Source organism: Asterias rubens, chromosome 13 (assembly GCF_902459465.1).
Source record: "Asterias rubens chromosome 13, eAstRub1.3, whole genome shotgun sequence".
NCBI lineage: Eukaryota > Metazoa > Echinodermata > Asteroidea > Forcipulatida > Asteriidae > Asterias > Asterias rubens.
Window position 1 is genome coordinate 3,086,671 of NC_047074.1, and position 21,791 is coordinate 3,108,461.

The 21,791-nt window shown below is 38.4% G+C and overlaps 2 protein-coding genes and 1 long non-coding RNA gene across 6 annotated transcripts in view; 1 reads left to right on the top strand and 2 right to left on the bottom strand.

Moving 5' to 3' along the window:
• Positions 1-316: 316 nt before the first annotated feature.
• On the bottom strand, positions 317-4,022 carry LOC117298819. Its single transcript, XR_004520001.1, has 2 exons — positions 3,247-4,022; positions 317-2,333 (listed from the first exon to the last, which is right to left on the bottom strand). It is a non-coding gene; the product is annotated as an uncharacterized LOC117298819 (long non-coding RNA).
• Positions 4,023-4,555: 533 nt separating this feature from the next.
• LOC117298373 lies at positions 4,556-19,342 on the top strand. 3 transcript variants are annotated; one of them, XM_033781602.1, is made up of 7 exons: positions 4,556-4,571; positions 9,625-9,800; positions 11,048-11,215; positions 12,254-12,363; positions 12,583-12,686; positions 13,415-13,522; positions 18,666-19,342. In XM_033781602.1, the coding sequence occupies exons 3-7, from the start codon at positions 11,061-11,063 to the stop codon at positions 19,287-19,289; spliced, it is 1,101 nt and encodes a 366-aa protein (XP_033637493.1). In that variant the 5' UTR covers positions 4,556-4,571; positions 9,625-9,800; positions 11,048-11,060; the 3' UTR covers positions 19,290-19,342. The 3 variants fall into 3 exon arrangements, with proteins under 3 accessions (XP_033637493.1, XP_033637494.1, XP_033637492.1); XM_033781601.1 differs by lacking the exon at positions 4,556-4,571 and adding an exon at positions 6,890-7,072; XM_033781603.1 differs by lacking the exons at positions 4,556-4,571; positions 9,625-9,800 and adding an exon at positions 6,889-7,072.
• Positions 14,051-21,791, bottom strand: part of LOC117298372 (gamma-tubulin complex component 3 homolog) — a 28,888-nt gene continuing 21,147 nt past the window's right edge. For both annotated transcript variants that reach the window (XM_033781600.1, XM_033781599.1), the window contains exons 23-25: positions 21,331-21,471; positions 20,647-20,766; positions 14,051-16,502 (exon numbers count right to left, since the gene is read on the bottom strand). In XM_033781600.1, coding sequence (XP_033637491.1) covers positions 16,347-16,502; positions 20,647-20,766; positions 21,331-21,471 — 417 coding nt within the window. In that variant the 3' untranslated portion in view covers positions 14,051-16,346. The remainder of the gene's footprint in view (positions 16,503-20,646; positions 20,767-21,330; positions 21,472-21,791) is intronic.

The window sequence follows — 21,791 nt, forward strand, 5'->3', positions numbered from 1 at the left end:
AGGTTGTTAACATTTCAAAGGAAATTAAAAGCATGTGTATAGATTGCTTCGGTTTTATATTTGACCTAACTTAAAACCACTCTTTATTTGTTGGGTGCGGTTGCTTGAACTTGTTATACAAAAACATTAATTAGGTTTTTGTTCCCAGTGTCACCTGTAAAACCAAATTGCCCTCTGTAAAACTTCAGGACTGTCAAGTTGGGAAACAAAGATTACTATTTTGATAATTAACTTCAAAATACCCCCCCCCCCAATAATTAAAATGTAACATGCACTACATATGTCTTAAAAAGAAAACACACACACACACTTTAAATTAACATTTGTATCAAAGATTTTTTATTCTCAAATTTTTTGAAGAATACATTGAGATTTATACACTATATTTTATTTGGTTATTCACAATTGGAATGTTACAAAGTATTCTCCAGTGTTCTAAATATTAATATTTACAATAACATATATTATGTTCAATGAATATTTTAGTGACAGTGACCTCATGTGTGACCATGTGTATGTTTGGGGAAAATGTTCAATTTTTGTGTGTGATATTTTTGAAGATATTTTATGTTCAGATGAAAATAGCAGTGGCCACTTTCGATACTAGTACCCACATCTCCAATGTGCATAATTTAAACATTAGGTACCATTTTTAATTATCGATTCATGTGAAGAAGAAAAAATGTACACTCATTTTAAGCAGTGCAGTTTTTGCTAGTGCAATTCTTGACCTCGTGAAATCCAACCGTGATCAAATTTGTATATTTTTCCACAGAACAATCTTGTCCACAAAATACAAACATTACAATGCGACAAATCTTTATACAAAGCTGGTCAGATATTTGGGGTTTTGATGATGCATGTGCACAAATAACAACTGAGACATGACACATGAACTTGAAGCTCAGCACAAAACCGCAATTAGTACTGTTATTGCGCTGCGCGAATGAAATTAATGTTCAGTTTCCAACAGGAAATTTAGACGGTCCAAGAAATGTTTTCCCTGAAATTAACACATTTTGAGAATAAATGTTACTTAAATTTGCCTTTAGTTAGTACGACAAACATTAAAACTGTAATACTTTACCATGCTCTGGTGTCCAAAGTGCAAAAAACAGCAGTTTTTTAAGGAGAAATTTCCATGAAACGTCTAAAATCGGCAATTTTGCCAGATCTCCATTTTGCCAATAGCATTTACAGAGCATGCTCAGTATAACTGTTTGTTCTACGATGATCAATTTACTCCAATAAGTAAAGAATATGCGCCTGCTGCAGAGTGGGGTTTCGGGTGAAAATACCGCAATAACTAGCCAAACAACTTTAGCATGGACCCGGAGTATATCTTGGACTTTTTTGCCCCTAAAAGCAAAAATATTAACCTAAATACATGAATAATGTATATAACCACAAACATAATTCAAGTGATATACAAAAATACAAAACCAAACAAAACCATGACAACCGTTTGTGTAACAAAACAGTACAACGTGTGGGTAGCAAGAAGTAGGTAATTTCAAGGACAAGTATTCAGTATCAAGTAACTGAGGTGGCTCCAACTTAGTATCAAGTACAAGGGTCCCTGTTTTAGCTGCATTTGGAATAGATTCTGGCCAAAAATATTGTGTTATGTAACCCGCCATTTTAAAAGGTACCCTCGTGATTCACCACGTGGTTCTCGAAAAATAGAGTTAAAAAAATGGAAACTCAATAATATAGGTCTCGCTCTCACGTTTCAGTTACTGTACACAAAATGTTGTTTACATGACTTTCAGCAGTGGTTGACATGACAATTTCCAGTTCAATTCGAGTAAATGACCGATAAAATGACCCCATGGGCGAGGCTTTAGACGCCGGCCGTCCACAGCTGCATCATGGCGGCACGTGCCCGACGCGTGTATGGTCCTGCACTGTCAACTTGGTTTAATATCATGTGGAGTAAAAAGTCGTATGGTTCCCGCGTCTTTCTTTTGTCTGTAAGGCAAATTGTGTGATGGGTTATAACCGAAAATCTACCCGAATCACTCTGATTTGAGAAATCTTTTGGCATAAATATAATAACTAGTCGACTAACATTTTCAGAGAAAGTTTTATGCTTAAGTTCTGCACGCAAGTTGGACAGTTCTTGGTTAAATAAAAACATGTCCGAAATTACTCTTGAATGTTCCCATAATGTTTCAGTTCATAGGTCAAGGATCAGGTTGTGCTGGTGGTGTGCGATGTCTGACTTTCCACGTGTGAAGGGTTGAAGAGGTTGCTAGTCAGTCTACCGTCTTTATGTTGCCGTTGAAACCGTAGTCCAACCCATTGGTCTTGAGTTATTGAAGAAGGAAACCCTGCAGTGGTGAGAACGAACAAAGAATGAACCACAAAGAACTAGATTATCAGTGATTTTTTTATATATTTTTTTGCAACTTTGTATTGAATGATGATCATTTTGGGGGGTATGACTTTGGAACATACTTTTCTTTGAGCTCACACTTCAAAGAAGTGGCACACTTTAATATTGGGTGCTCATCACATTTGTGTTTGCTTTTGAAGTGCATACTTTTCTAAGAGCACAAACTTCGTTGTTTTCTTGTTTGTTTTTGAGAAAACGTACACCGCAGAAGGTGCAGGAAGACTTATCCCTAGAGTCTGTCTTATTGGGCTTTTATTGCTCTATTTTAACATCTGCCGTATCATATTGGCAACTAGGATACTAGTTACTGGTGTCAAACAAACGAGAGTCAAACAGCATAACTAAGGTGTGTGCTGAATTACCTCATGACCGGATTAACCTGTTGCGTACTGATATTACTGCACAGTTTGCTCATGCTTGCGGCAAAGACAAAACCGATGGTTATTATACAAATTGCTTCCCTCGCATAACTGCAAACAAGCCCTACAAACCAACTAGGATGCACTTTCTAATTTTCTCAAACACATCATGATGCATTCTGCTTTATTTTGACAGCATTTATTTTTAACAATCCACGGCAATCAAATGTTTCCAGTTAACGTAAATGTGTAAAGTACTGTTTGTCCCATAGATATTGGGAACGCTTTTTGGTTTTGTAAATCACTCAAATTATAATTTTTGTTCTGGTTTGATTTTAGAGTGCAAGCAAGGCATGTTAGATTTGTTGTAGATTTTGTACATTTTAACGGGTGGATTGGTGTTTGTTCTCTAGTGGAACATCCAAGGCCACTATAACTTTCAATGTTTGATAGCGAATGCAGACATAAAAACGTTTATATTGTAATTACCTTGGACGGGTTTGTCTTTCTCCGATATCTCGAACATCCGTCGATCGTACAAACCAGATATGCCACGGGAATACGGGTGTTTTGGACGGGAAAGCGCCACATCGTCGAACCCTAGATCGTAGGACGATTCTTGCTGGTTGTCAGAAGTCATCTTTAGGGTACGGATGTCTAGTTTTATTGGTGAACAAAACCCATAGCTACGCCTTTATAATGAGCTTATGATGTCCGCTTTGTGTGTAGTTTACAAACTGTCTGAGCGATGTCTGCAACACAACGGCAGTGCGAGCGGACGCGTTTTCACTCTGGTGACACAATATTTCCGTGTGTAGGAACAACAGCAAAAAAGTACCGTTTACGACTCTTTGTTATGAAATTGAATGTTGTGCAGTTATGATATGCCTACCACTGCATGAAGTTCTCAGTTGTCCATAATTTTAATGCAAGCTTGCATGTAGTGTACTGACGGTGGGCCCGGGTCACTAAGTCTAAACTCTAATAACGGTTCAAATGTCATCGATGCTAGAGTGGTGTGTAGCATACTATACTGCATATCTCTTTGTCCGCAAAATGAAGTCTGGTTGAATTTTGACGGGTGATAAAGCTGTCATAAAACTATAAGCCGAATAAAAATGTCTTCAAAACTCATCTCAATTGAAGAATGGGTACTGGCTTGTAGTTGAAAAGCAATTTTGAAGACAATTGTGTTGGTTATGGTGTTTTCGGTGGTTGGGCTAGGCGTCGGTACAGCTTTAGAACACCAGCATTTAGGGTGCGGCTGGGATTTAGTGACGTAGACCCGATCAACCAATCGCAAGGTGACAATTATGATAATTTGATTATTAATAATGGTTTTGGGGGTATGAGTTATGAATATTCATGAAGTAGGGTCATATTATGATAGTATGTAATGATGAATGCAAAAAACATGGCCACTGTTGTCGTTTTTGTTTTAAAGCAAAATTTTTTTACCAGGCAGGTTTTTGCTGTTTAGACATTGAAATTGTTTGCTTTCTTCCTTTAGTAAAAAATAATAAATGATTGACGATTTTTGGAAGAAATACCAGACAAATAAACCCTGTTGTAAAGTGTGCATCCGGTGTTAATAACGTACGTCGTATAGGTCAAAACACAATTACAAAAAGAGCGAAAACACAGATAGTCGTTTTGCATAATCTGCTTGCTCCCTTTTGTGGACGAAATAACAGGTAAAAAATATTTCTCACGCACGCCATCTTGTTTACTACCTTTGTGACCATGAAAAGAGTTTGACGCTGAACGAATGACGAAATTTCTGGGCAAGTTTGGTTTATTCAATGGAATTTGAGGTAGGCAATTTTGGAAATGATTATAACTCTTCCGTAAATGTGGTTTTTAGGTTTTTGTTTTGTTTTTTTGGGGAAGGGATGGAAACGGACTTGAGCAATCGGTGACAGGGCTGCATGGATTGCTAGCTAAGTTTTAGTTTCCTGCGACATGGTTGATAGCATTTTTTTGTCAAAATTGGAAGATGGTCAATTATTGGATGATGGAAGATGGACATGGGGGAGGAGTGGGTGTTGGTCCAGTGACGTAAGTGCTATAAAAAGAATCGGGGAACTCCATCAGGGTGGCAGTAGATTGCGACATCTTGGAAAAACCAGACGGGACTACTTTTTGCAATCGATTGATGAACTGGACGTAAACATTGGTTTCGCAACCCCTTTTGGGATTTTCCTGGTGTAGAAAGAAATTTCGCAACGTCTAAAACCTCTTAATTAGTGTTAATTAAAAACCACAGACATGGTAAAGGAGGATGCTTCTTTTTTGTTAGGGGATGGGGAGAAGGGGATACAACCGCACTTAGGACAGGGGTGGCAAAAAAGGAACAATTTCCGACCGGTGAAAACAGAAGGGGGAACGAAGTGGTAGAAATGCTACCCAATAAAACTGCAATCACATCATTTTTCTCTATTGGGCATCAAGCCAGAAACACTGATTGTGCTGCAAACAATCTAATTATCAAAAAAATGGTGTCCCTGGTCATGATTTTAAGGAAAATCAATTCAATTTCAGAAAATATACTGTCAAATTCACGCTTTCGTGTTCGTGTGCCCTCGATTTAGTGTTTATCATTAGCCATAAAAAGCTTTAGTAAAACCCAAAAATGTCCACCAGTTTTGTTTACGCTGCTCATGAAGAAGCTATGAGATAAAAAAAAAATGATGGTGGTTGTGTTGATAGTGGCGCTAATGTGTTTTGTTTTTACGGTGGGGATAGTGAAGATCTTGCGGTAGTTAAAATGGGAGAAAACAACCCCAGAAACTGGTCTTGGACTTTAAATTAAATACAATTTTTGAGACGAAGTAAAACAATGAGATAATTAATGACAAAGTTAGGGTGACCGAGAGCGTCTAAAAATAGAGTTGATGACATCATGGAAATCCCATTGACGGAACTATTTTCCTTTCTTTGTTTAATATTCGTAAATAAATTACTTTTTAACTTGTCAAACATCGAAAGATCTAGAAGCCCGATTACGTTATTTTATTTCCATGGGAAATTATTTTTTGATTGCGAAATGCCTCGATGAGAAAGTCATGTAACAAAGGAATCATAAGCGTCAATAAAAAAAAATACCACGTTGATATAAAAACAAATACACACCACCCTGTGGTATTTTTTACCCAAAAGATGTTTTGATCGCTATCTTTATGTTCGAATCGATTATAAGTTTTAAACATAAGATTTCACTTGGAAAAATAAAATGTGCTGAATACCCACCCCCTCCCTCCTCCTATCCCCGAAAAAACAAATGGAACAAGTAAGGCACACCAGGAAAAAAATGAGCCATTTTTGTTTGTTAAAAAAAAAAAAAAAAAAAAAAAACATTGGTTTGGTGGTATGCCCTCAGAAGAGAAAACAACCTTGCAAGATAGATTTTAAAAGTTTCTAATTTCTATAAGTAAAACTCTACACTTCCATGCAGATGAGTAGTGTATAGAGACATCATACTCAAAATGGTAATGTTTCAAATATTATTGCAGTGTTTACCAAAGTATTACTATTGTTTTTGTTTACAATAATCTGGTTACAGACTTTAGCTTTGAACTACAAGCAGAAAGGGTCCATTAAAACATCCAATAGGATTTAGTGTAAAAACTACAATGCCGAAAAGACTTTGTTGATATCTACATCTATGTGGGTTCTCATCGAAGCCTGTTCAGCATCTATGTGCACAACACTGGTAGTTAAAAGAAAACCACACCACCAACAAACAACAAATCGACAGCAACATTTTATGACAACAACCATAAGATAGTGTATTCCAGCGAGACTCACAAAAGAGACAACCGATGAAACAACAGCATTTTCTTTTAAAATTTGATCAATTCTCCCCCACCAAGAATTGTTTTCTAATGGTGCTATTAAAATCCCCCCAATTTATGTGATTATAGTTTCTGAATGAGTTTTCTACTTGAATATTGCCCGAATGTAGTTGCCTGTAATAACTTATGCATTAGTAGTCTCCAAAGCATGTCCCCATTATTATAATTTTTTTTGTTTTTGGTGCACCAGTATGCTTCCTACCCAATCGGTTTCGCACATCTGCGGATTTTGTCTAAGGTTACAAACACTGAGAAAAAAAAAACACAATTACAAAAAGAGCGAAAACACAGATAGTCGTTTTGCATAATCTGCTTGCTCCCTTTTGTGGACGAAATAACAGGTAAAAAATATTTCTCACGCACGCCATCTTGTTTACTACCTTTGTGACCATGAAAAGAGTTTGACGCTGAACGAATGACGAAATTTCTGGGCAAGTTTGGTTTATTCAATGGAATTTGAGGTAGGCAATTTTGGAAATGATTATAACTCTTCCGTAAATGTGGTTTTTAGGTTTTTGTTTTGTTTTTTTGGGGAAGGGATGGAAACGGACTTGAGCAATCGGTGACAGGGCTGCATGGATTGCTAGCTAAGTTTTAGTTTCCTGCGACATGGTTGATAGCATTTTTTTGTCAAAATTGGAAGATGGTCAATTATTGGATGATGGAAGATGGACATGGGGGAGGAGTGGGTGTTGGTCCAGTGACGTAAGTGCTATAAAAAGAATCGGGGAACTCCATCAGGGTGGCAGTAGATTGCGACATCTTGGAAAAACCAGACGGGACTACTTTTTGCAATCGATTGATGAACTGGACGTAAACATTGGTTTCGCAACCCCTTTTGGGATTTTCCTGGTGTAGAAAGAAATTTCGCAACGTCTAAAACCTCTTAATTAGTGTTAATTAAAAACCACAGACATGGTAAAGGAGGATGCTTCTTTTTTGTTAGGGGATGGGGAGAAGGGGATACAACCGCACTTAGGACAGGGGTGGCAAAAAAGGAACAATTTCCGACCGGTGAAAACAGAAGGGGGAACGAAGTGGTAGAAATGCTACCCAATAAAACTGCAATCACATCATTTTTCTCTATTGGGCATCAAGCCAGAAACACTGATTGTGCTGCAAACAATCTAATTATCAAAAAAATGGTGTCCCTGGTCATGATTTTAAGGAAAATCAATTCAATTTCAGAAAATATACTGTCAAATTCACGCTTTCGTGTTCGTGTGCCCTCGATTTAGTGTTTATCATTAGCCATAAAAAGCTTTAGTAAAACCCAAAAATGTCCACCAGTTTTGTTTACGCTGCTCATGAAGAAGCTATGAGATAAAAAAAAAATGATGGTGGTTGTGTTGATAGTGGCGCTAATGTGTTTTGTTTTTACGGTGGGGATAGTGAAGATCTTGCGGTAGTTAAAATGGGAGAAAACAACCCCAGAAACTGGTCTTGGACTTTAAATTAAATACAATTTTTGAGACGAAGTAAAACAATGAGATAATTAATGACAAAGTTAGGGTGACCGAGAGCGTCTAAAAATAGAGTTGATGACATCATGGAAATCCCATTGACGGAACTATTTTCCTTTCTTTGTTTAATATTCGTAAATAAATTACTTTTTAACTTGTCAAACATCGAAAGATCTAGAAGCCCGATTACGTTATTTTATTTCCATGGGAAATTATTTTTTGATTGCGAAATGCCTCGATGAGAAAGTCATGTAACAAAGGAATCATAAGCGTCAATAAAAAAAAATACCACGTTGATATAAAAACAAATACACACCACCCTGTGATATTTTTTACCCAAAAGATGTTTTGATCGCTATCTTTATGTTCGAATCGATTATAAGTTTTAAACATAAGATTTCACTTGGAAAAATAAAATGTGCTGAATACCCACCCCCTCCCTCCTCCTATCCCCGAAAAAACAAATGGAACAAGTAAGGCACACCAGGAAAAAAATGAGCCATTTTTGTTTGTTAAAAAAAAAAAAACAAAAAAAAACATTGGTTTGGTGGTATGCCCTCAGAAGAGAAAACAACCTTGCAAGATAGATTTTAAAAGTTTCTAATTTCTATAAGTAAAACTCTACACTTCCATGCAGATGAGTAGTGTATAGAGACATCATACTCAAAATGGTAATGTTTCAAATATTATTGCAGTGTTTACCAAAGTATTACTATTGTTTTTGTTTACAATAATCTGGTTACAGACTTTAGCTTTGAACTACAAGCAGAAAGGGTCCATTAAAACATCCAATAGGATTTAGTGTAAAAACTACAATGCCGAAAAGACTTTGTTGATATCTACATCTATGTGGGTTCTCATCGAAGCCTGTTCAGCATCTATGTGCACAACACTGGTAGTTAAAAGAAAACCACACCACCAACAAACAACAAATCGACAGCAACATTTTATGACAACAACCATAAGATAGTGTATTCCAGCGAGACTCACAAAAGAGACAACCGATGAAACAACAGCATTTTCTTTTAAAATTTGATCAATTCTCCCCCACCAAGAATTGTTTTCTAATGGTGCTATTAAAATCCCCCCAATTTATGTGATTATAGTTTCTGAATGAGTTTTCTACTTGAATATTGCCCGAATGTAGTTGCCTGTAATAACTTATGCATTAGTAGTCTCCAAAGCATGTCCCCATTATTATAATTTTTTTTGTTTTTGGTGCACCAGTATGCTTCCTACCCAATCGGTTTCGCACATCTGCGGATTTTGTCTAAGTTTACAAACACTGAGAAAAAAAAAACACAATAAGGGTTGTTTATCTTTTTGACAAATTTGTGTAGTACCTCCATCTCAAGTTGACAGCTAAAGACCAATCGTGCCATGCAATAAGCCGACCACTTTATGGCGGTACACAAGTGCGCCCTCTACCAACTCAGAACTCAAATAGGCCAGTTGAAAAACATAAAAGATAGAACAGGGACTTTTTATGAATAGAAAATGATTGAATTCGATTGAATATCATTGTAAATTGCGACTTTTTCCGTTTCAAGCTCTCTCTGGTACAAGTTTCTAGCACACCCTTTGATGTTCGCTCCATAAACTTCAATAAAGTTTTAGGAGTTTTTTGTGGACAAGATCGAACTACAGAGGGCGCTCGACTGACTCATCGGTGATATCGAATCCGCTCGTGTGTTTCATTCAGAAAACAAGCTGACGCGTAAACAAAGTGAGTGGCCCTAAATTTGCTTTAATAAACAAGTTGTTCTCATATTTATTCGGCATACTCTACAAGTACTACTATTTTAATGTTTACTAACCCTTATACTGGAGAGCTATGCCGGTTGGGTGTGAGCAAGGCTCAAGGGTAGATAGATGGGGATCTGAAGAAAAAAACGTTCGTTTCGGGGGACGCTATTTTTGTTTGACAAAAAAGTGGGCGGGGACAGGAAAAGGATGATAACCGATACCGCCATTTACTTGTTTTTTTCCAAACAGTATTTGTGTTTTTCACCAATTTCATTGTCAAATTGTGACGGCAGAGTATTGCTATATAAAACGAGAGAGCCATATGCTGTGGGAGTGCTTGGATGTTTGGTAACCTGGCTGGGTGGATGGAATTGTTTCTGTTGAGCGCAAAGTGAAAACCCGCGCAAGTTTCAAAGTTGCGCTATTGATGCGAGGTTTAACTTTTGAACTTGCGCGGGCAAGTTTCAAACGGGCTAGTCTCCACCAAAACAAATGACAGGGGCTAGGAATAATCCAATTAATAACAATTCAATTCCTAGACTCCTATTGGAATTGGTAATTAATTATTGTGTGTTCAGGCAGACAAATTCACAGACATTGAAATTTTAAATAGGGGAAATATTTATGAGCACTCTAATTGGTAGGTTACACAGTTTTTTAGTAACTCAGTCACAGTTTTTAGTGTAAAAACTGTAACCACCACAGGGCAATTTTAGACATGTTTTTCCCCCTAAAAGTAACTAAATCTTATACCCTGTCTCGGAAATTGATTGTCTCTTTTTTATTATAGATTCACTTGAGTCATAGACCTAGTAACTGGGGCGCTGTACTCCTTTTTTCAAAATTTTGACATTCTCTGTCGTACTAGCTAGTACGGCATAGAATGTCAAAATTTCATTGATATTCTCTGTCGTACTAGCTAGTACGACAGATGTCAAAATTTCGAGAAAAAAAGGAGTACAGCGCCCCAGTTACTTGGTTTACTTGAGTCATAAGACATTGTTTGATGGCTAGTGTTTTAGTAGGCAGGGGTAATATTGTCAAAGACAGTAATATCCGATCACTATACCATCAGAGGATTCCTCACCAATACCGCTGATTACATTAGTGTATAAAAAAAATGAAATGAAATATTTTGCAAGAGAAAAACAGACAACCACTAAGGTGGGGGATTAGTATTACAATAATACTCACAATCTTAATTCATTCCATTTACACTTTGCACAGGTTCCGAACCATCATGGCGGCTGTACATGAAGCAATCCAACCTTTGACTTGGCTCCTTGGGCACTGGGATTCATTTGAAGCCAATGGAGAGTTCCCAACCATCGGACCCTTCACGTACAGGGAGACATTGGACGTCTCACATGTTGGCCAGCCGATGCTAAATTTCTTGTGAGTCAAGCTAGGGGGTGTGGGTGAAGAGGTAGCCCTGGTATGACGGGAGTCCAAGGGAAGAGGTAGCTGTAATAGACTGACAACGGAAGATCATGTCGGGAATCAAGGGTGTGGTTTATTACGACACTCGGGTCACAGGTCACGAAAGTACGGTGCTCCATGTGTGACAGTAGCTACCTCAATACCATAGAGCAAGCTTGAATCATTGGGAACAGGGGCTCACCCATGAGTATAAATGGGTACCTGCGATGGTAGATGTTGATATTGTGTTTGCACGGCAGCTCGGGCTAGCTTAGAAAGATTACAGGAATGTTTTGGGCCAGATGACCAGCCATTGATTTCACCAAACCCTTCCTAACTTAGGATTAATCTTAGGACTTACATGTATAGGACAAGTTATGATTCATATTTAAAGACATAAGGACGCATTGATCCCATCCAAAGTTGGGACGAGCTTGTCCTTACCCGAGATAGGATTAATCCTAGCGTTTCTTGAAATCAACTGCAGGGTTCTTATGTAAAGCTCATCGTAAAATGTGCTATATAAGATATAGTTTAACAAAATTAAACTTGTGGGAGACAAGGTTAAAGACCTTTTTTTTGTGATCTTGATTTTGATCTGGTTTTGTTAATAGAAGCTGCAACTGGAGCAAAACTCAACGCAAGATTAGAGACTCAGAATCAGAAAAATAGTTGTAAAACGAATAAAAGAAAAAGGTCGCACAGAATGGGAAAGAGAACTCTTGAGGGAGCTATTGTGAGGGAGCTAATGTTTTTTGGGGGTCGCCATTTGCACAAAACAAAGAAACAATAAACGTGTCCACGTGATCATTTAAGTTATCACTAAAATAAATGTTGCTTAAAACGGTAAAACAACACTAATACGACGGTTCTGCTTGTAAAAATCTTAGTCTGAAGACCTGAATCTCATTTCTGCTTTGTGTTTCTATGTTTCGCTGTACGCTTATGACTTCTCTGGCATACAAATATTTGAATGAGAGTATGACTAAGAAATGATCTTATTTTTCTTTGTAGCTCTGAAGCATGGGATAGCAAGTCCAGTAAGGCTCTTCATAGAGAGAGTGGTTTCATTCGTATCAAGCCAGGGACTAAGGAGGTTGCTTACATCTGTGCACAGAATATTGGTGAGCCTAGTACAACACTTTGAGGACATAACTCTGTTTTACTTTTGCTATTCGTGGCATTACTAGGCCAAGCGTCTAGTTGTCTAGTTCACCGGACCCAAGTTCTGTGTCCAAGCTCTGTGCAAGGAAACAATTTCTTTAGCAGGTGATTGTTAAACAAAATATGTGAGAGATGAAGTGACTTTAAACTTCCGATTTGTACCCTTTAATTTTGTTCAGGCCTTGTAGATTTGGAAGAAGGAGAGGTTGATGGGACGTCAGTTACATTTGCGACAAAGTTTCTCTGTAGAATGAGCTTTGCCAATGAGCCGGAAACAACCGAGGTAAATAATCGACTTTGTCAAATCCTCCAGAAGCCATGACATAATTTGTTGGCTCTGGGCGCTATTATTAATAGTGCAGTTTGTGGTTTCTATAAATTGCTTTTGCATATTTTGTATTTTGGAGCTGCTGGTTAATGGACTATGGAGTGGCCTCCAAAGTAATTGTTTGGTGGCAAAAAGAGACATTGAGTTTCTACGAAACAACATTAGGCCCGAACTTGTGGATATTGATTTAGTTTTTCAAATTTTGACTAAGTTTTCATGAAACACACTTTTGATAATTACGAACAGGCCTTGCTCTTATACTTGTTGCTTAGTAGCCAACCGGGCTATACAATCTCGGTTATGACCGGGAAGTTTAAGTAGCCCCGATTTTAAACATGTTTTGTCATAATTGTATCTTTCTGATGCATTAATGGTAGCAATCAAAAAACACAAAAATAAATTAACAAATGTAAAACAAGTCTTGTTCACATCTAAATGGAAGAAGTTTATGAGCATTTGAAACAAGTAGGTTACACAGTAACCAACAGGGTGTTTTACGAGCCCGAAGCAGTTTTTACTAGACAATGTACGCCGGGCTAGTGTTAAGGGCGAGCCTTGACGCATATGAAATTGCAATTAACGACCTTGTAGCACTGAGCTGATGAATTGTGTTTTTTCATTTGATTAATTTTGCACGGGGTTTAAATAAATATTTGTTTGTATTTAAATAATTGTGTTTTTAGATCAAGAGGACATTCTGTCTGAAGGATGATGTCCTGGAGCAGATCGTCTTCATGGCGACGAAAACTACACCAACTCTCACCAAACATTTACATGTGAAGTACAGAAAGGCAAGTTCTACATCCTGAATGGATGGACATCTGACTCCAGATTGCCTCCAAGGCGAATGCATGTGACAAAATTAAGCAGGCATGGTAAACTGTTGCTAGACTTGAGTTTAAGTCCGATATGTATTCATGCTATCATGTTTTTTTTTCCAATAAAGTTTATGCACTGGCTGCACTCTACCGGTGCATGGTGCCATCTAATCTATTACTAAATAATAAAATAATAATAACCGTATTTATAACGCGCCTTTTGCCAAAGGATACAAAGCGGCAGGTTTTATTACTGCAAGGAGTGGGGCGAATTTTGAGATATATGACCTAATCCTTAAGCACCATGTAATGGTTTACAAGGTGCTGTGGCGCAATATGCTGCCAATCCAGCCAGGAACACCGGGGCGAACCCCTTCTCTTTTCGATAAGTGCACTGGGTTCTTTTACATGCGTTTACACAACACATGGGACCAACGGCTTTACGTCCCATCCGAAGGACGAAGCAATGGTTATATGCCTTGCTTAAGGACTCAAGTGTCACGGCTGGGGATTCGAACCCACACTCTGCTGATCAGAAACACCAGAGTTTGAATTCGGTGCTCTTAACCGCTCGGCCTTGACACTCCCACAATTACAAGGATCTCGGGTGTGAAACAGCACTTTCATAAGATCCGTGTTTTATTATTGTACATGTATATTGAATTTTTGTTACTTTATGTTGTAAACATTATAACTACTGTAGTCTTGGTGCAAGACGTTGCTCTTCATTATCTCTCAACAATCGCGATCCCTGTTCCACTTCTCCTCTTCGCGCACATGACTATTGAATGGTGGAGAGCGCTGTTGGAAAAACTTCCAGATTTCCCCACCTCACCCTGCGGGATCACGGCTAACAGATGTGTGTAGCTTTGAGTGTATGGGTCCTATTGCATTACCATTGAGGTTTTACCAACTAAACAAGAACAACTTGTTTCAAGACTATGACAAGTTGGACTACTGTAGTATCTTGCCTGCCAAGAAATGACCTGGAATGTAAAAGGTCACTCTTTTTTTTTTTATTTATATTATTTTAACAAAAACAGGGTGACATTGTTTATTGGTTTAGTATGTGCAACTATGGTAAATAAATGTAATAAAGGAATATGCTATAAACAAGAATTTCAGTTTAAAAGCTATTTTTATTTACACAGTACTACCTAAAGCTTTTCGGAATCTGTACTGAACTCAAGAAAAACAAACAATTTGTAATCACTGCTAGGCCCTAGTTCATCAAGACAATCCAGAAAAAAGGGACACAGTATTAAAATTTGTCACTTTTGGGGCAATTTATACATCAGAAATTTCTTTTGCGATACCCAAAAGTAAGCACTATTTAATCTAGCCAAGAGCCCAATGTAAAAATACAATACAGGAAGTTTTAGTTTTAGATGTAGGAGGAAAAACCCAGAGAATTATTCCAGAGAAAACCCACAGGCAGTCAGGTACTAGGGACTAAAAACCCAATTCACCTAGTGTCTCGGGTAGGATTTGAACTAGGGTCCTGGAGGTGGAGGGCAAGGAAATAAACCACTTCTGCAACCTGACCACCAAACTGACAAAGAAAGGGATACCCCCACAGAAGTCGAGGGCTGAGCACTACATAGGTCTACAGTACCTATCACATTCACACATTAGTGTTGATGTAAACCAAATCGATAAAGTGAACACTGTACAACATAATATATAAAAGCTGTTGGACCCCAATTTCATTGAATTCCTTGCAAAAAACACTGCCAGCAAGTTTGATCTATATATATATAATAAAAAAAAAAAAAAATAAAAAAAATGATCAGGGAGCTTTTCAGGGTGCTTTTAATTTGGCCCGAAAAATCAATAATACAATCAATCAATGATAAAGGACCCTACTTTCAAAGGTAAGCATCAAAACACTTGTATGAAATTGAAGATTTCTTGGTCTTCATTAATATAAACACAGAAGAATTTGTAGGTTCAGTTTTAAGCCTTCTGGTTTCACATGATGGCTCTCATGGTTTTGTTATTAACAAGTAATGGTATACTAACTTAGCCATTGCGCTGCACAGAACGAGAAGAATTTGTGAATTAATGTGGGCTCCATGGCCTTGTGGAATCGGAAAACTTTCTTAGTTGTCGTAAGCCATAGGGCTTCGTAGGATGGATTTAGAATTTGTTTCCCAGTGTGGGCTTTGTGGCCTTGTGAAATCAGAAAACTTTCTTGGTGCGATTGTAAGCCATCGGGCTTCGAAGGGTGGCTTAGGTCTTGCTAGTTCGCAAGACTGTGGTATACTTTCACAGAACTGGGTCCTTGGGTGTATTCAGACTTTATTTCCATGGCGTTGAGGACTCGGAAGACTTTCTTGGTGCGATTCTAAGCCATGGGGCTTCGAAGGGTGGCTTAGGTCTTGCTAGTTAGCAAGACTTTTTCATGGCGTTGAGGACTCAGAAGACGTTCTTGGTGCGATTGTACGCCATGGGGCTTCGAAGGGTGGCTTAGGTCTTGCTAGTTAGCAAGACTTTTTCATGGCGTTGAGGACTCGGAAGACTTTCTTGGTGCGATTGTAAGCCATGGGGCTTCGAAGGGTGGCTTAGGTCTTGCTAGTTAGCAAGACTTGGGTATACTTTCACAGAACTGGGTCCTTGGGTGTATTCAGAATTTATTTCCATGGCGTTGAGGACTCAGAAGACTTTCTTGGTGCGATTGTAAGCCATGGGGCTTCGAAGGGTGGCTTAGGTCTTGCTAGTTAGCAAGACTTGGGTATACTTTCACAGAACTGGGTCCTTGGGTGTATTCAGACTTTGTTTCCATGGCATTGAGGACTCAGAAGACTTTCCTGGTGCGATTGTAAGCCATGGGGCTTCGGAGCATGGGTTCTTTGGCTTTGTAGATTTCGTTAAAGTCCAGTCTGACAGCGAGAAGTCGAAGGCTGTCATCGGAATGACCAGTCAACATCACCAGAAACCGTTGAACCATGTCCTGGAAAGAAAACCACCAACAAAAAAAGTGAAATTTTAGCTATCAAAAATAATGCATTGTAAACTCTAGGCTTTCATTATTAAATTGTTCAGTTAGATATTATGATTATTAATCTAGTTTATAATTAATTATGAACAGTTATAACAGACAAATTTAAAACAAGAAACCACAAGGCATAAATTGTTACAATTTTGGGAAAGTAAAATTTGGGAAAAGGACACAAGAAAATCACCCAACAAAGGACACGGCAAGTAAGTAGGATTTGAAACTTTGCATGGTGGAAATGCAACATGGAAAAGTTTGCGGTTACACCATGGAATGACTCGCTCTGAATGAGCTTTCTCCAGAAGACGAGCAATGATTCTTTTCAGAACCACCCCAACTCATTTAGAGATAGTCATTACATGGTGTTATCACAAACCGTTCCATAAAATACTACAGTTATCAAAATGGGGAACGGGTACACGCGAGTCACTCGGCAAAACTCGTAACAATAACGGGCGATTTCAAGCGGGTTCGAGCGATAACGTGTGATAACGAGCGGGAGCGAGTGGGTTGGGGAGTACCCCATTTACCATGTTGCACGAGGACTAACGAGGAGCATTCATGCGTAAATAATGACCTGAAGAGAAGTCTTCAGTGGTGCCCGTTTGCGGACGTTTCTGAGTGTAGTGTAAACATGGTCCATTTAGTCCTCTGCCGACCACACAAAGCACAACTGACATGTGCCGACCACACAAAGAACAGAAAATCCTTTGTGGTCTGGCAACAGTTCCAGCATTATGGCAGTTAGTTTCTCCCTTATTGTGGCCGTGGTATCCATCTTTTTAATAATTATCCCATTCTCAGACTTTCGAGTTTTGTTAACAAAATGTTTTATACAGAGAATGTCCCAACTTTTGTCAATCTTTTTGTTCATAATAATTGTTGTTGAGGGACATTTGCCAGTTGGACAACAATTTGGTTAAAGTGGAAAAAAGAACGCCCACTCCGTCTTTTACATGATGATCCCTTTTATAGACTTGGAGATTGTTGGAGTGGAGTATGTACTTTGCTTACATAATGTTTTAAATAGAGAATGTCCGAAATCCCATCTTTAAAACAAAATAATGGGCGTTGTGGAACATTTGCAGTTGGAAAATACTTTTGTTTAAATTGTAAAGATGTCCGTACTCCGTCTTTAAAATAATAATCCCGTTCTGAGACTTTCGAGTATTGTCGTTGGGACATTTGCACTTGGACAATTATTTTTTTTAACGGATAAAGAACGTCAGGATAAGGCCTACCCCATCTTTTATTTAATTAGTGGCAAGAACGTCAGTACTCTGTCTTTTAAATAATAATCCCGTTCAAAGACTTTTGAGTATTGTTGAAGCTATAAAATGTCCAAACTCTATCTTTTTAATAATGATTGTCGTTGTGGGACATTTACACAATAATTTTGTGAATATGGAAAACAAGAACGTCTGTACTCATTTAATAATAACCCTGTTCTGAGACTTTCCGGTATTGTTAACAAAATGTTTTATATAAAAAAAATGTCCAAACTCACATCGTTTTAATAATAACTGTCGTTGGGACATTTGCACATTTGGACAATAATTAAGTTAAAATGAAGAAGAAAACAAACGTTCGTACTCCTGTCTTTTAAAAAATAATCCGTTCAGCACAACAATACCACTTTCTTTTTAGAAGAACAACACATCTAAACAATTTTGTGTATTAAAGCCATTGGACACTTTCGCTAAACAGTATTGTTCAAAGGCTCACACTTCGTGTATCACAACTGATATAAAAAATAACAAACCTGTGAAAAATTAGGCTCAATTGGTCTTTGGAGTCGGGAGAAAATAACGGGGAAAACCCACTGTTTTTTTCTGCACGTTTCGCCGTGTCATGACATGTGTTTAAAATAAATCCGTAATTCTCGACAACGAGAATTGATAATTGTTTTAATGTTTCTCAAAAGTAAAGCATTTCATGGAATAATATTTCAAGAGAAGTCTTTCACCACTACCTTCTGTAAACCCTGTAAGTTATTTGTAAATATGTGATTTTTTTTTTTTATATCTGTGCCGAAGGCTCGAATTCTGTTTTTGAGACTGAGACAAACACTCTACAAGAGACACAATTTTGTAATTTTAAATTTGTAATTTTCCACAGGAAACGCATCCATTGCCACCGAGTCCGACATGCGCCTACAGGTGCTTGGACTCCCCTTTGTTTAAGAAGATGGCCATGCAGGTGCAAGATTTGTGGTCGGACAAGTTTGGGAGTGTTGCGGGTGACCAGCCTCGTAATGTTTCACCACCAGTCCGACCCGAGGTAACCGCGACGCCGCCCCCATCACGTGAAGACACCAAGTCACCCTCTTCTTCACGTGAGGTCACCAGGACGCCCCAATCATGTGTTGAGGTAACCGTGACGTCCCCATCACCTGAGGAGATTGTGACCCCCTTATCACCGTCAGTATTTGCCATCGATCAACCGTCATTGCCGTTGACTCCGAGCAGGGTCAGCGAACTGAAGGGTGACTCCCGCTCGGAGCCAAATTTTGCCCTCGCTCTAGTTCGGGAATCGTTCACGAGGGCGGAAATGGCGAAGAGCAACTGTCGGGGTGTTAGGGGCAACAGCAAACTTGATCCTATCAAGCTTGAAGCCGTAAAACGCTATGTCCAAAAGTACTCAACAGTTGTTCCCTCCAAATTCCAAAGATATTGGACGAAAGAATGTGTGACGGCAATCGACGAAGGTTGCCGTCGCATGCGTAGAAAAAAAAAGAAGTAAATATCTTATGTAAAGGCACTGCACACAACTGGTAAACACTAAAAAAAAAATATTAGCATACCAACTTACTAGGTTTCGAGCAATTGAGAGCTGTTTATGAAATAAATCATTGTGAGAAACAGCTCCCTCTGAAGAAACGTAGCTATTTTTAAGAAAGAAGTAACTTCCTGACTAAATATTCTCTCGCAACTTCATCAACCAATTGAGTTCACATTTTCACAGGTTTGTTACTTTCTGCATATATTATGAGCAAGGGTGTTTAGTTCTTTGCGTTTATTTTTTTTAATCTCCTTTCTATAAACTACTTTTTTCAGCAATCATATATAACACTAACTAAAATACATTGTCTTTTCATTTTTCAACCTAATTTAAAATTTACAATATCATCTTCTCCCCTTATGTAATTGTATGTATGTTTGGGTGCCCCCAATTTCATAAATTCTTGTATAACTTTGTAAGGTACATATATTGATTGAGGAGTTTTTGAAGCCATTATACACTATCGGTACAGAAAAGAAGAAAAAAGTTCACAGATTTACAAATAATTTACAGGGTTTACAGAAGGTAAAGGTGAAAGACTTCTCTTGAAATATTGATCCTTGAAATGCTTTACTTTGTGAGAAAACATTAAAACAATATCAATTCTCGATAGCAAGAATTACGGATTTATTTTAAACACATGTCATGACACGAGGAAACGTGGGGAAACAAGGGTGGGTTTTACTGTTATTTTCTCCCGACTCAGATGACCGATTGAGCCTTAATTTTCACAGGTTTGTTATTTTATATATAAGTTGTGATACACGAAGTGTGGGACTTGGACAATACTGTTTACCGAAAGTGTATAATGGCTTTAACGGGTAACAACGAGTGCGCTCGTTAAAACTTGTTCTCGCTCGTTCTACTCGCATTTTTTTTGATACACCTTTAATCATAACTGTATGTGGGCCAGTGACATTGGTCCAAAGCATGATATGTATGTTATCCCCCAGGAGGGAAAACTAGAAAAAATTGAAAGTTTCAGAACCTGCGCAATTGTTGTGTTATTTTAACAATGCCTTCTGTTGATCAATTATTTAAAGTGGTTATGACATACAACTTTTGTCAATAAGAATAAAAACATTTATTTCAAAATTAGCTTACTCTAGGCCTGGAATTTTATCTTTGAAAGGGCAAGGCCGTTTTCATTTTGCAAAGGGCACTTCAATTTTGAAACTCTTCAAGTCAATGGGAAACTTTTGAATGGGCACCAAGGCCAAGATCGGGGGCAACGGAGGCCCCTGCGTTTTATTCCAGACCTTGAATTTCTTGATTGTGAACAGTGTGTGTATGTACGTAAGAGAACTGCACCACCAACCTGATAGGATTTCCTGAGGACTTTCAGTTGGGCTCGACTCGTCGGAATGAACTCCCGTTGAAACTTGGTCTTCCGCTTCTTCTGTTCTTGCTCATTCTGGGAAGTTAGACCCCAATCACCCTACAATGGACATCAGACAAAGACGATCATTGACCTGGGCACTGCTTACTGTAAGCAAAGAATCAGCGCTTACGGAAGTAGGAGATTCAATTTTTAACTACCTTACTCAGTGTTGTATGACTCGAGTCCAGGACTCAGACTCCAGACTCGGACTTGACCATCATGACTCGGACTTGTCCCTGAGGACTAGCGACTTGCGAGTCACGTATTTTTCAAAAATCATACCTCAAGTTTTGAATATTAAATTAAAACAATTCTGATGATCCAATCGTCTTGTCAGGAATGCACATGGAGGAAAATAATTGCGTACACTGTCGTATGGTGTTGCAATAACTGTTTGTGATTATGGTGTAGATTGACGGTCCTTTGCCGTCAACTCGCATCAACTCACTGGTGCCGTCAACTCTCCGTCAACTCAACCATGCCACCGCAGATGGCAGACACGTATTAGTCTTGACCCATGAACCCAGTGGTCAATTTACACCAAGCAAGGAAACAGAGAAAACAAAAAAGTCACAAAGAAAACGATAATAAACCTGGATTAATGGTATTAGGATTGCCAACCTGTTCTGTTTTGGTCTGGATGGATTCCTTGTCCACCTCTCTAAGCCGTAGCTCTTCGCAGCTTTCGCTGTAGAGTGATTCTTGAACCGTTTGGAACTGTATGATCAGGTCAAAGATGGCTCTCAATTGGGTCAGGAGTGGCTGGAATTAAACCATAGAAATTCAATCAATAGACCTTTATCACGGTGCAGCCATCTTGATTTTATCCCCTTGATATCAATGTTACCAAACCAAGGCTAGAAAAAAACAAAAAGGTCCTGGTTCCAATTTGCATAATGATTATTAGCATTGAATTCCTTTGGTAGCTCTAAGTTTGGTCAGGAGTGGCTGGGAACAAATTAAAACAGTCATTCAATCAATATCAGAGCCCACCCTGAACACAAGCCTGTCGTTCAGTGGTTAGACCACAAGACTTGCAATCACAAGGTTGTGGGTTCGAATCTTAGCAAGCTAATCGCTGA